General features: G+C 57.4%; 2 protein-coding genes across 12 annotated transcripts in view; one reads left to right on the plus strand and one right to left on the minus strand.

Moving 5' to 3' along the window:
• Positions 1 to 467: 467 nt before the first annotated feature.
• Positions 468 to 4,680, minus strand: FBXL15 (F-box and leucine rich repeat protein 15). Of its 5 annotated transcripts, XM_027700219.1 has the most exons (5): positions 3,619 to 3,717; positions 2,955 to 3,202; positions 2,593 to 2,843; positions 1,339 to 1,841; positions 468 to 962 (listed from the first exon to the last, which is right to left on the minus strand). In XM_027700219.1, exons 3-5 carry the CDS (start codon positions 2,770 to 2,772, stop codon positions 773 to 775), a joined length of 873 nt encoding a protein of 290 aa, XP_027556020.1. In that variant the 5' UTR covers positions 2,773 to 2,843; positions 2,955 to 3,202; positions 3,619 to 3,717; the 3' UTR covers positions 468 to 772. The 5 variants fall into 5 exon arrangements, with proteins under 5 accessions (XP_027556020.1, XP_027556023.1, XP_027556022.1 ...); XM_027700222.1 differs by lacking the exons at positions 2,955 to 3,202; positions 3,619 to 3,717 and adding an exon at positions 4,660 to 4,680; XM_027700221.1 differs by lacking the exons at positions 2,955 to 3,202; positions 3,619 to 3,717 and adding an exon at positions 4,077 to 4,142.
• The window catches only part of PSD (pleckstrin and Sec7 domain containing), a 47,353-nt gene continuing 37,958 nt past the window's right edge, over positions 4,312 to 13,706 (plus strand). For 5 of the 7 annotated variants that reach the window (XM_027700190.1, XM_027700195.1, XM_027700194.1 and 2 more), the window contains exons 1-2: positions 4,312 to 4,523; positions 6,994 to 7,112. The gene's annotated coding sequence lies outside the window, so the exon portion shown is untranslated. Of the gene's footprint in view, positions 4,524 to 4,620; positions 4,711 to 6,993; positions 7,113 to 13,173; positions 13,261 to 13,706 lie in introns of those variants that run through there. The other 2 variants (XM_027700191.1, XM_027700193.1) reach the window with 2 other exon arrangements.

Below are 13,706 nucleotides of genomic sequence, written 5' to 3' on the forward strand. Positions count from 1 at the left end.
TGGAGCAAGATACAGTAGCAGGCCTGGGCACTACTAAAATGTTAAGTCAGAAGCTGGAAGAAACAAATGACAATGAGCAACTGCTTTCAGTGACAGCACAGCTAGGTTTGGTGCTTTTCTGTCAGTGAAACTGTAGTTAGGAGCATCTCCCACCTTGCCCCAGCCTAAACCAGCACCCTAGGCCTGGACAGACACACTGCCTGCGCTGGGGCCATGCCAGTCCTTTGGTGCTAGGCTGGCCAGTGGCCACGGGCTGGAGATAGGCTTACTGCCCTCCTCCCAGAGCCCAGAGGGGCCTGCCCTCTCCCAAGAGGAAGGCTGGTAGCTGTTCTCTTTTCTGCTCCAGCTGGTCTGGTTTGTTCCACAGCTCTGCTGGCATGCCCTGTACACCCACCCCAGGGGATAGTCCCCATCACACACTCCCCTGCTCTCTGGACAGCTGCCGCTTAGAGATTTAAAATACAACAAATAGTAAATCCTATCTATTAGCTGGCCTGGCCAAGGCCTGTTCAGCACCATGGTGTTCCTGCAAGTCAAGCGCTCTCTCCACGCCACTGTAGAGGGAGTTACTTTCCCCAGAGGCATCAGTGAAGCCTATTCATGAACACTCAGTGGCTGCTAAACAGCCCCAGAGGAAAGAGTGAGCCCCACTCAGGCCAGCCTCACCAATGGGACCGACCTCTCCCTCTGCACGTCTCCACAGCAGCCAGTTCCGGCATCCTTCCGGGTTCCCAGCGTTGTGTCAGTCCCCCCCTCCCCGGCAGCAGCAGTTCTAGATCTGAAGGTTGATGAAAGGGGCGAAGCCAACCACGTCCTGCAGGAGAATAAGAGCCCTCCGCAGTGGAGGCTCCACATCCAGCTCCACCCCACGGCTTCGGAGGATGCTCAAGCTGGACTCAGCCACGTTGTGGCAATGCTTGACCTTCAGCGAGCGCAGCTTGGGACAGTACTCAGCCAGGACCCTGCCAAGAAAGAGAGCACATGCAAGTTGCAAGTCAGGATTCCTAAGTGCACCATTCATGCTCTACTCTACTCCCAGCAGCCCAGCGCTCATGACTGTACCATACATGCACCATCCTTTGGGAGCAGCACCCTGGCAGTCTGAGAAAAAGTCAAGGGACATGGTTGGATCCCAGACCTACCCTCCATAATATGCATGGAAATTTGTTGTCAATAGCACACAGTGTCTCTCCTGAAGGGCCTGCTAGTGGCTTCTCTCCCAGACTGAGCTCTCATTGCTTTCAGCATGAAGACATCTGACTCTCCTCTCTGGTTCTCTTGCTCTCCCTACCCCAGTCACCTGCCATCCCCACCCTGGCTCCCCACATTGCTCAGTACCTGATGGAGTCATTCTTGACTCGCAGACACCCTGTGAGGTCCAAGTGCTCCAGCTCGGGGCAGCACTTGGCAGTCTCCTCGACTGCCACGTCGCCCACATTGGCATTGACAGCCAGCGACAGAGACTTGAGCCTTCTGCACTTCTGCACCAGGTAGCAGATGGCCTCGTCCTTCAGCTGGCGGCAGGCTGTCAGGTCCACAGCCTCCAGGGCCTTGCAGTGGTCAGCCAGGCTGCGCAGGGCCAGGCTGTCCACCCAGTCGCACTGAGCCAGGGACAGCTGGCGCAGGTTGGGGCAGCTCAGCGAGATGGTCACCAGCGCATGGCGGCTGAGCTGGACGCAGCCCTTCAGCTGGATCTGGTGGAGGTGGTGGTTCTGCTCGATGACTGGGAGCAGCTCGCAGTCCGTCAGCCAGTCGGAGCAGTTCTGGAGTGCCAGCTGCTGCAGTACTTTGTTGTCCTTCAACAGGTTAACAAAAGCAGCTCGAGGGATGGCAGGTCTGATCTGTGTGGGGAACCCAGGAAGAGTGAGGCACCTCCCCAGCATTTCACATCAGCCTGATCCTCACCAAATACTCTCTCCCCTCCTTTCTTCCACTGTGACAGTGGTGACCAAAGCCACTCCCCGTCCTCATCCTGGGGCAAACCCTACCATCAGACTCTCCTCACATCATGCCAAGGCTACTGCCATAAGCTAGGAAGATGGTCTGGCTTCTCCATCCCACACCATCACTCCTGCATTTAAACACTTGTGGTGAGCTCCACATGTCTGCTCTCCAAAAATCTCTTTGCTAGACCACTCTGTGTCCTCACAGAACAGCAGCTACTCCTGTCTTTTCCACTCCTAGGCAGTGTCTCCCAGAGCCAGCACAAGCTTTCCCCGATGATCAGGCACAGAGTTACCCCCCATCAGACCCACCCTATTGCACAACCTCTGTGAGGACCAACAGGCCGTGCCGCTCCAGAGCTGGCTTGTGTTTCTGCCAGCCAATGCCCCATAATGGCCTAGGTGGAATTTCCAGGCTTGCTCCTCCCAGGGCCTCTTGCTAAAGACACTGGCATTGCTGGGCCCTGAATCACTACCTCTCCTCCCCAAGCCCATCTGTCCAGTCTGACACCTGAGCCATTAACGCAAGCTCCTGAGAAGAAACTACCCTCCTTGCCCGGGCATTCTTCTCCCCACATAGATGCTCCCCTGTTAGTTCCAAAGCAGTAGGACATCTGTGTCCTCCCCCAGCCTCAGAGCCATCCAATACCTGGCTTGAGTCAAAGCAGCGTATGTTGGCCAGGTACAGCCGGATGAGAGACTGGAATGACTTGCTGACCCTCTGCAGGCTCAGGAGCTGCTGCAGTGGCAGATGACAGAGAATATGTGGAAGCAAGATGTCTTCCCAGGGCAGGTCCAGGAGGCATCCCCTGGTGGGGGTCAAACTCATCCTCAGACACCAGAGAGCCAGGCCACTGCAGGAGCTGGGCTAGATCACCTCACACCTACTGCCGGGTGCCTCTAGGAGGAACAGCCAGAAAGAAAGACTCAGCGACGTTTCCCACAATCAGCCCACAGGGTAAAGCCCCTTGGCGAGCCATCAGCAGGGCATGTGCCTGCCACCTGCGTCACCTCCTCCCCAGCCTGGGACGTTCACTGCTCAGGCATCCGAGTCCACCTGCCCGCACTGCCCTCCAGGAGTCCTCGGGTGGGGATTTCTACCAGCCGCTGATGGAGTCCCTGTCCCTCAGCGAAGCAGCAGGAGGCTGCTGCAGCATCACCGCACTGCTCCCGGGGTAGCTGTGCCCGGCTTTCACGTCTGAGTGTCGCTCTACTCGGCAGCTAGTCCCCGGCATCCAGTGCCGGGCCACTCGGGCGCCCTGAGAGGGGGAGAGACCAGGTCCCCGGTCCTTCCCGCAGGGAGCAACAAGGCTCCGGTATCCCCCCAGGGTGTCCCCCCGAGGAGCGGGCACTCGGCACCTCTGCGGCGATGAGGCCTCGGGCCGCGAGAGGAACCGGCAGAGGAGTCCTGGCAGTTCGGGGCCTCCGGAGCTGCGGTTGGAGGCCGGTTAGACTCGGCCCCAGCAGCACCCGCAGCTGGGGGAGCCTCGCCCGCGGCCGTTACTGCCCCGCCGCCCCACGGGGCCCCGCTCGGCCCCAGAGTCGCCCCCGAGCTGCCCCGCCGCCGCGGCTGCGGGAGACACGCCGGGGCCCGGACACCGTCCCACTCCCCGCCGCAGGGCCCCGTGGCAAGGCGGCAGCGCAGCCCAATCCTGCCCTGCTCAACCCCCGGTACCTGCGGCCCCGGCGAAGCTCCCTCGGTCCGTCCATCCCGCCGCGCCGCACCCGCCCGGGACACCGGCGGCCGCCCGTGACGTCACGGCGCCGGGCGGAAGTGCGCGCGCCGCCGCCCCGCCCCCAGCCCGCGCCCCGGCGGCGGCGCTCGCGGTACTGGGGCGGGCCTGGAGGGGCCGGGGGGGCGGGAGCGGGGAGCCCTCGAGGCTGCTGGGCCGGAGCACCGGGCGGGTGGGGCACGGCGCTCACAGGTCCCGCTGGTGTCCCAGCGGCTCCTGCAGGTGGCTCCCAGCGGCACGGCTCGGCGCGCACATCGGCCCTGGTGCCCCGGCTCCCCAGGCGCACCCGCTCCCCCGGGCGCACCGCCTGTCCCAGTTCCTCAGTTATCCCAGTTCCCCAGCGCACACCAGATCCCCAGTGCGCACCAGTTCCCCATGGCCCCAGCTCCCCGGCGCGCACCTGTGGCTGCAGCCCCGCGGCTCCCCCGGTTCCCCCGTGCGCAACGCCTGTCCCAGTTCCTCAGTTGAACCGTCTCCCCAGCGCGCACTAGGTCCCCAGCGTACACCAGCAGCCCCCGTTTCCCGTGGCCCCTGTTCCCGGTGCACACCGACTGTCCCCGTTCCCCACGGCCGCTGTTCCCGGTGCACACCGGTTGTCCCTGTTCCCCAGGGCCGCTGTTCCCGGCGCACACCGGCTGTCCCCGTTCCCCATGGCTGCTGTTCCCGGTGCACACCGGTTGTCCCTGTTCCCCAGGGCCGCTGTTCCCGGCGCACACCGGCTGTCCCCGGTTCCCGGTCCCAGCGCATCCCCCAGCCCCGCCGGGCAGGTGGACGCGCATGCGCATTGCGGCGGCGCTGTCCGTTCAGCACCACGCGGAGCCGGGACCCGCCGGACCCGCCGCTGCCGGTGAGCGACGACCCCGCCCCCGCCAGACCCTCCTGGCCACCCTCCCGGCTCTCTGCTCTCCCAGCGGGCTATGCCACCCCTCGCCCGCCCGCAGGAGCGGCAGGACCCCCGGGAAAGGCCGGTGCCTGGGGCTTACCGTCCTCACGGCACCCCCTGACCGGCAGCCGCTGGCCCCGCTCCCCCGCCGGTACCGGGTTACCCCCCCTCCGGGGCCGCCCGCGGCCCGCCCGCCCAGCCCGCAACCTCCCGCTTTGCCAGCCTACTCCCCCCGCCTCGCTCCCCGCCGGTGCCCCGTCCGCACCTGCAGCCCTGGGGAGTGAGCGGCGTCCGGCCCCTCGCCCGCAGCCCCCGAGGGGAACTGGCCCGGGCTCCTGCCCGCGCGGTTGCCATAACGACTCCGCAGAAACCGACGCTGCTCTTCCCTCCCCGCTGCCGCTTGCGGAGCGGGCACCCCCCGCTGGTGCGGCACTCGCACACCACAGCCCCTAGATAGCCCTGGGCAGGTGACCCCATCTCTGGCTCGGATCTGAGCCCCGCCGCCCTGTGCAGCATCAAGCTTCTGATCACTGCTGGCATAGGCACTATAAAAAATCCACCTGGCAAAAGAGCAGGACGCACATATAGTGAACGAGTCCCAAATACCCGGTCCCGAGTTCCCTGGAAAGCAGTAACCTGTCTATGCAACCTGGTCTGCTCATTCCCTCACAAGGCGGAAGCTGGTTTGCAGAAAGGTTTTCTCTCCCCAGTGCCTGTCCTCTGGGGGAAGCTACCCACTCTGTCTACCCCGGACATGCGGCTCCCCGAGTTAGCACAGTACATTTCTCACTTGCAGAAGGACAACCAGTGCAGGGATTTTAAATTTTATATGGGAGTTGAGAATGCCCCCGGCCATGTCCTGGGACAGCCCTTCCTTCCCCTGGGGTGGGGGCACTCTGTTCTAAAGCTCCTGCTGAGAAACGTGCCAGCTGGCAGAGTCCCTTAATATTCCCCCTCTAAGTGAATGACTGTGGCTGAAGCTGGCTACAAGGAGGGATTTTGAAATAGTGGTCTTGATCTGCAGACAAGGTGAGGGAGCACCAGTGAACGAGAGATTGCAATGCTCAATTACATCTGACCTTTGCTGAAGGCTTTCTGTGCCAAAACAGACCTGGCTGGGAGCCTCCAGCTTTTGTTGAGTCCTTGCTTGAAGGAACTGTGCTGCGGATTGCTTGTTATCCTTCCTGAGCAATATGTGTGGCAAGTGGGACCTGCTCTGCTCCCACACTTACCTCTGTTTATTTTTTTCATTTCATCTGATCCAGCTGGGCTGGCTGAGTCACTTCCGCAGGAGCCTGCTGGTAGCAGGGCTCAGAGGCAGGCAGAGAGTCAGCCCAGGCAGACTCTGGGTACCACAATGAAGTTGGGAGGCACTGTTATTTTAGAGGCAGAAGTGAGACATGGTTGTAATTGTTCCGCCTCCATGGTATCCCAACCCTTTCCTGGCTTGTGCTGCACATGCAGAAGGAGAAGACTCTCCTACCTTTAAGACTTGGTGCCAAGGCAGAGCCTCAAGGTTTGGTTAGTGCAGGGCCATCTTCACTGAGACACTCATGGCACCACTGAGGAATCATGCTTAATCCAGCTCACTTCAGCCTGCTTGCAGGACAGCATTCACTGTGCCAGGGCTGGAGGACTGCTGCCTCTCAGGCTGTACTGACTTTTTTTTCAGGTGCAGCTCTCAGGGTCAGTATTGCCCTGGGAAACAATGAACAGCTCTTGGATCCCGCAGCCTGAAAACTGGTTTCCTGACTCACCACCACAGCAAGCGCAGTGGGGTGCTTATTCTGACAACCCTCTTTAGCTCCTGAGTTCAGTGCAGCCCTGATTTTGCTGTCTCAACAGTTAGAGGAATGCAAGCAAGGTGGGAAAGAAAAGGGTAAACATGCCAGCTGTGTCAGGGTATAGCAAGGGTGACTGCCTCTGAAAGGGCAGGGCCTCCCCAGACACAAACCAGTCATTCAGTACCTGCCCAATAGGGGCAACTGAGTCAGGCCCAGCCTCATGATCAACAGGCAGGGTAATGATGATGGGGCAGGGCTGAGGTCCACCTAGGACGCCAACCTACAGGGGAGAGTCCAAATCAACAGTGCCCACAGCCTAGCATAAGAACAGCTTAGCTAGGCTAAGCTGGAGACCAGTGCTCCTATAACACTTAATGGAAGATAAGAGCCCCAGGCTGATCTTAAACAGAGCCACTGGGCCTATAGGCAGGAGTGGTGGAGGCTCCAGGGGCAGCTGGTTAGAGCCACTAAGGTTTATAAGTGTCCCAAGAGCCCTGAAACTGTTGGCCTGTGGGAGAATTGATAGGCAGGCAGGCAGGCTACAGCTACAGCTACACCTTCTGAGGCGTACGTACTAGGTACTAGGAATTACGGACACTTCCCAGCTGTGAAATGTGAAATGTTCAGATTATTCTCTTTCTTCTCACCAGGTTGTTTGCAGATGCAGAAAGATTATCAGAGACTGTTACTGTATTGTAGAGGTGTATGCTGAGACACAGCTTTACACCATCAGGATGTCCAGTGAAGCCAGAAACTTAGGACTACAATGGTAAGGATCCCAAACCACTACTGGTTTTACACTCATGTCTGTAAAGATTTTCTGTGTGCAGAGTGATTGTGATGTAGCTGTACAGCACTGAAGTACAGGGAGTGGGGGGTGTTACCTTCTGTAGCTTCACAGTGAAGGGACAGCTCCAAGCAGACAAGCTTGAAGAACCAGAGCTTTGTTCTGCTCTGCTCAGTCAAGATTTGCAGAAAGCTTCTGTCTTTCTTGTGGCATATGCTCTGCCTGAGGTGGGACTGCATTTTTCTTGTGTCTGTAAGTTTCCTTTTTAAGCTTCAGCAAGATGCACATTTGTAGTTGAGCCATAATACCTCAAACTGTCTGCCAAAACAGCTTTGAGTTGGCCCTGACGAGTGCTGGGTTGTGACACCTGCAGTCCTTGCAGAACAGCTGGGGAAGTGTATTGTACAGGTACTTTGAACAAGCAGGGGACACTGGTAAGTTCCGTGGCTCTCCTGTTATCCCAGTGACCGCTGATGTCTTGTGAGGGAAAGCAAGGCTCCTGCATCAGGCCTTGAGCTGATCTGTAGTAATGAGAGACCAAGCTGAGCCCTGGGGGGAGGAAGCAGATTAGCTCACAACAACTGCTGCTGCAGCTTTCTTGTGTATTCCTTGGAAACATGGGGTGCTAGCAGCTCTCAGAGCCAGGGCATGGCATCTTCATCCTCATAAACATCCCCTGAAGTGAACAGAGGCTTCAGCCAGCCTCACTGCTGTGAGGCAGTGCTGGTGCCTGTCTGTGCTTCTGAAGAGTCTAGAGGAGCAGTTTGCTCTTCACCTCATCCTTTGGGAAGCAGAGGTGAGATTTAGGAAATTGGGGCCTGAAGGGAGGGGAGTCTTGTGCTTAGAAGAGCTCACCTCAAGTCAGGAATCCCAGTCTTTGGTTCCCAGAGATGCTCCTGATTTGCTGGCTATCATAGGTGAGTCTTCCCCACTCATGCCCCTTGACTTTTCCCTTGCATTGAAAATGCAGTTATTTCCATGTCAGAGGTGTTATAAGAGGTTGGTTGGGTTTTCTGAAGCTTGCTGAGGTCTCCAGAAGCTGGTGTTGTCAAAGGGTACACAACTTATTTTTAGGAGATCAGTACGGTGCCAAGCCAATATTATTCCGACGTCCTATCACCTCATATGATGGCTTCACATCTTGCTGGCTAAACACTTTTGTCCTTGCAAAGACTTTGGGGGCATTTCCTTTACAGTTTTCTACTAGTCTCAAGTGGGGCAAGAGACAAGATCTTGTCAAGGATACTAGTAGCTCTGCAGTGTTCACTCCTTTAAGATGTGAGAGCTAGATGAATGCAGAATCACAGAAGTTCAGTAAAGCCTCTCAACACTCTTTTTCCTTGGACTCTCACCAGGTTCTTTCAAAGGATCTGGCTCCATCTTTTCTCTGGCTGCAGGATAAGTCTGACAGTCTCCATCACTCTCAAGGCTGGAGTAGACCACAGCTGGACTTCTTGGTTGCATGGGAGAAGGTGTTGAGCTCACAGGGCAAGTTCTGCTGTCAGGAGTGCTGAGATTGCACAGTGCCACCAGAAGCCAATTTTAAGCTGGTGAAATAAGAACATGTGATGACTTCTGTTCAGCTGTTCCCTGTACATGCCACCTTCCTCCTTCTCTTATTGAGAAAAGAATCTGACTATACAGTCAGGGCTGAAAAAAAATAAATAGAAGCAAAGCAAGGCCAAGTTCTGCAAGTCATAGCTGAAAGAGGAACATGCATGAGAAGCTACACACAAATGCAGCATCCCCCTCATGAATCTACTGCATTCAAGCTTTCAGTGTGTCCTTTGCATGTATCTCCACACATCTCCATGATGGCAGATTTTGCTCAGTTTTCTGGATATACTTGTAATTATATATAATGATCTTCTAGGGTTTCCACACCTTTTACACAATTCTATATGTGCTGTGTTCTCCCTGTGCTGGGTCAGGCAGTGTGTCTGGAGCTTACCGTCTCTTTTCTGCATAAAATGCTCTGTATTCATTACTCTTACTTCCCCTTACACCCTTTCCCCATTTGAATCTTGAGGATGAAGGTGTGGGGAAGGGATCACATCTTATTGCTGCAGAGATTAGCTGGAGAGCAGCTCCAGAGATCTGTACTGCAGCACAAGGATGTCCTGGGAGGCTACACCAGAGAAGTGTGATTTGGGTTGCTTCAGACTAAATTTGTCTCTTTGATGCAGTGACTCATCATGGTGAGGTGGGTCTGGTGAATGACCTGCTGGCATCCAGGAATCTCTGTCTTTAGTGGAGAGCCCACCTCACCAGCCAGAAATCTCCTGCTTTCCTTCAAGACCATCTTTCCCTGAGCATCTTTTTACCAAGTGATACTCCCACACAATTGTTCCCCTAACTGCTGTGTAGGGAGATTATTTATGGCTCAAGTTGTGCTGAGGCCCCACCTCCCACGTCCCCAGGACAGGTTTTATCATCCTGTCATTTCTGTCTTCATCTTGACAGAGCAATGCTGGTGCAGGAGGAGGCCCACTCACTGTGCAGGTGCTGCCTGTCACTGGGACAGAGTCTAAGGGGATTTCTGTAATAGCAGGTGTTCCTGGGGCATGACAGAAATATTTTGTTACAGGCCACTCTGAGGATCAGGACACAGCTTTTGACACCATCTTTCTATACTTCTGCTCTTTCAAGTCTGTGCTCCTCCGGCGAGAGGGAGAGCACCAGGTAGTGAGCTGGGACACTGAGTAGGGCACTGGCAATTGGGCAGGCAACAGCTATCCCTCTCATAGGCTGTAGTCTGTACTGGTTCATCTCTCTGGTAAGGCATTTTGCAGTCTGCCCTCTTCTAGAGTGCCTTTCACCCTGAAAAATCCTGTTGTGGTCCCACATGACTGCCCCATACAGGGAAGCTACAAGAGGCACAGAACAGTGCACTTGTGCTCTCCCCAGTTCCAGGCTTGGGTGAGGGGGGGTTGCTGGCAGGATCTCCAGTGCTGTCTTTTTACCCTGACTAAGCTGTAAAGCAGCATTTGTATAACAGACTGTCAAGGGAGGCTTTTTTCACTGTTTATCCTTAACCACCAGTCTGGTGGAATAACAGATAAGTGCATCAGCCCATTAAAGACTTGGCTTATGCTGCAGTGGCTTTTTTAATATACAGCTAGGAAGTGGTTGGGTGTTGGCATCAGAGGCAGAAGGCATTAATTAGAGCCATGTAGTTAAGTCTAGGCCCTGAGGGAACACATGCAACCTAATCGGTTGCCCTGGAGCCCTCAATGCAGAGATGAGAGGAGTTCATCTTCCCTCGCCGTCACTGGGACTCATCTACTGCAGGGCTGGAGTTGCTATTTCCATGATACTTCCAGTGAGCCGGGTGAGGAGAACCCATCTGCTGATGGAGTGACTGTCCCCACTTGCTGGGCTACAGTGTGCCCTGAGTCTACAGTACAGCTGCACTGACTTTGGCAGCAGTGGGGCAGAATATGCCCTTGTGCCTTAAGCACAAACTGCTCAGGAAACAGCTCTGACAGTCCCCCTAGGCTCAGAGGAGCAGCCCTGGGGTGCACTGGGGTATTTACCCCCAGTGGAACTCAAGCTGCAGCTGCAGGAGAGGCACCTTCCTGGAAACTGGTCTGAAGCAGATGTCTCTTGCAGGCATCAGCCCCTCCTGGAGCCAACTGTGGGAAAGAGCTCTTGTCTACCCCCTCTTCATCCGAATTTTATCTAGATCTGTACAGTTGCCGGGACACTATGACATCTCAGGTTGATCTCTTCCAAGCAAGAAGTTAATCATTGATGACACTCACACCCTTCTGGCCTTTGGGGGTGAAAACTGGGTTGTAGGCTTACAAAGACAAGCCAGTATTGCAATAGTTGGAAAACTCCTGGAAGCTGTCTGTTGCAGAGCCCAGGAGGCTGAAAAGGATGACATGGAGCTGAGTGGACTCTAATGCAGGAAGGATGTGGTACCTGCAGGCAAGGACTGGAGGTGCTGAAGTACCCAAGTGACAGTAAAGAGGGTTCACTGCACTCCTGGCTCTCTAGCTAAGCCCAGTGGATGGGGTTGTGGGGTAGAGCAAGGGAGACTCCTTGTTCCCTTCTGTTATCTGCCAGAGGGGTTCTCTGCTCTTTCCTGTCCTGAACCATCTGGGGAGGGATTCACAGCAGGGAGGGATCAGGAGAACCAGGGCTAAATCCTGCTCCAAGCAGGGCTTATGGCATCGCTGCCCAGACCCACATGCGTGGGCACATCTTTCAGGAGTTATAAGGCTGTGGGAAGGTGAGGGGGATATAGAGCAGGATGTGGTAGGGAGAGCAACAGCTACTGCTACTGCAGGGTAAATGGATGTTTTGGACAGAAATGTGTTTTCTGTGGATGGTCTGGATCTCCACTCGGGATGGTAGGAAAGGACCTCTCTCTTACCTTCTGCAGCTCTCAGCAGGGCTGCCTGCAGGTGCTGAGAAGGCACAGACATGCCTTGTCCTGGTCTGAACACACTGGGAAAGCTCTGAGCTCTTCCACTTGGTTAAATTTGTCACTCTAGCTGTGGCTTAGAGAAAAGCCTTCCCTCTCCCCGCCCTCCTGCCATCAAGAAGCTGCTGAAGGAATCAGGTCGTTGATCCCGCAGCAGTGAAGCCCCTAATTAGCCCAGCTTCTTGGAGTCTGCCAGGAAAGCTGGCTGTGTGTGAGGCAGCTCTGAGACCCACGGTCCTCAGTGTGGAGGAGAGGGGCCCTGCACAGGCAGAAGTCTGGAGAAGAAGAAAATGGCAGCGCTTTGATGCATTAAATATGAGGAGAGCCTGCCCAGCCTGATGCTTTCTCCCCATGTTCCCATGCCTGGAAGGGGAGAAGGAGACACACTTTCTGGGTGACAGTGGGCGCAGGTGGGCATGGAGCTGGGCTGGCTGCAGGCAAGGAAAGCAGCAAGGAGAGGCAGCTCTTCCCAAATTCCTCTTGCAGGCATTATGTACACGTGAAGCCCCAGCTCCCCTGGGCTTCTCCTCTCATACACATTTAATAACGATTGCTGGGCTGGGTAATAAATTGTTATTTAATAGCAAATCGATCTGGCAACCTGTGTGAGCACAAGTGCTGGCTGCCAGTCCCAGCGGCTGCCATACACAGAGCCAGCACACTGGCAGCATGGTGGCCTGGAGCCCAGCCACAGCACCTCTCACCTTGGTACCCAGCTGGCCCATATGAGCTCTACTTACACATGCTGCTGGTACCAGCAGAGCCCACACACCTAGGCAGGATAAAAGTGATGGGTGTTTTTCCCCCCTTGTAGCTAGGAGTGGTTTCCTGAGATTGGCGTGGCTTTTACCGTCCTGGAGGTGCCGTGACACTGTGATATCAAGTCCCTGGTGTCTTGAAACACCTTGGCACACGTGGCTGTGGTGTGCTTAAGGTGATGACCTTTGGAGAGAGAAATCCCTGGCACAGAGCCTGTGCTCTAAGGCAAGGACCAGCAGCGTGGGGATGTTGGCCAGTGGCCTAGGCCCCATGGCAGCCTTTGTCTTCTCATCCTTGTGGTTCCCAAGCAGTGGTGGAGCACATGGGAGCCCGTACCCTTTGGCAAAGGGCACAACACACAGGGCTGTGCATACTCATGCATGAGGACACGTGCCAGCGGCCCCATAGTAACTTGCACGCTGCTGAGCAGGGACATGCCTTGCATGGCGATGTGCACACCGATGAGCGCAGATGTGCGCACGAGGACACTGGAACACACACGGCGGCATACGGGGTCGCACCGCCAGCGCACGAGGTTCACACCGGCACAGGGGGGTGTGCACACCGGGACCCGGGGATGTGGAGGATGCTACACGGAGGGGGTGGACCCACCCTGCCGCACAGGGGACCCGCACCCGGCGGCGGCGTGGATTCGGCGGCGGCTCCTCGTGTGCCGGTGCCACCGCGCGGGGCGGGGCGCGGCGCCCGGTGGGGGCTTCCCATTGGCTGTCGGGGCTGTCAGCGGGGCGGAGTGACAGCCGCGGGCCGGGATTAGCGCGGCGGGGAGCGGTGTGCTGCGGCCGGTGGCACCGTATCGGACCGGACCGTGCTGTACCGCACCGCACGGTGCCCGCCGAGCCGAGCCGAGCCGAGCCGAGCCGGGCCGGGCCGGCGGCAGCGCGGAACAGCGGCGCGCAGCATGCGGCGGCGGCACTGCCGGTGAGGCGCGGGGAGCGGAGCGGGGCGGGGCGCGGAGGGGACCGGAGGCCGGAGCGGGGCGTCGGGGGAGCGGGGAAAGTTGCAGCAGTTGTTGCGGGGACCGGGGCGGCTCTGCGTCCCTCCGGCAGCGGTGACCGGCGGGCAGCGGCACGGGGCTGCGGTGGCACCGGCGGCACGGGGCGGGGCCGAGACCCCCCCGCCGCCGTCGCGGAGCGGCCCCGGTGTGCGGGTGCGGCGGGACGGGCGCTGCCCGGGTAGGGAGAGCACGGCCGGCGGCTCCGCGGGGGGAGCGAGCAAGCGGGAGGCTCCGCCAGCTCCCCTGGCCGGGGGGGCTCCCTCCTTATCCGGATGGATGTCACATCCACTCAGGGCTGATCCCGCCGAGACGGGAGGTGCCGGGCAAGGGAGGCCGGGCGGGGGGTGTCGGGGAATGAAGAGCATGCTCA

This window comes from Neopelma chrysocephalum, unplaced genomic scaffold (genome assembly GCF_003984885.1).
Source record: "Neopelma chrysocephalum unplaced genomic scaffold, ASM398488v2 Primary Assembly neopelma1_143, whole genome shotgun sequence".
In the NCBI taxonomy this organism is placed as follows: domain Eukaryota; kingdom Metazoa; phylum Chordata; class Aves; order Passeriformes; family Pipridae; genus Neopelma; species Neopelma chrysocephalum.

Coding starts and splice junctions, on each gene's coding strand:
- FBXL15 (XM_027700222.1), bottom strand. CDS start 2,772: ATGAGTTTGACCCCCACCAGGGGATGCCTCCTGGACCTGCCCTGGGAA. Junction 1,842..2,592: donor GCTGCTTTGACTCAAGCCAG/GTATTGGATGGC, acceptor TTCCCCACACAG/ATCAGACCTGCCATCCCTCG. Junction 963..1,338: donor GTCAAGAATGACTCCATCAG/GTACTGAGCAAT, acceptor CTTTCTTGGCAG/GGTCCTGGCTGAGTACTGTC.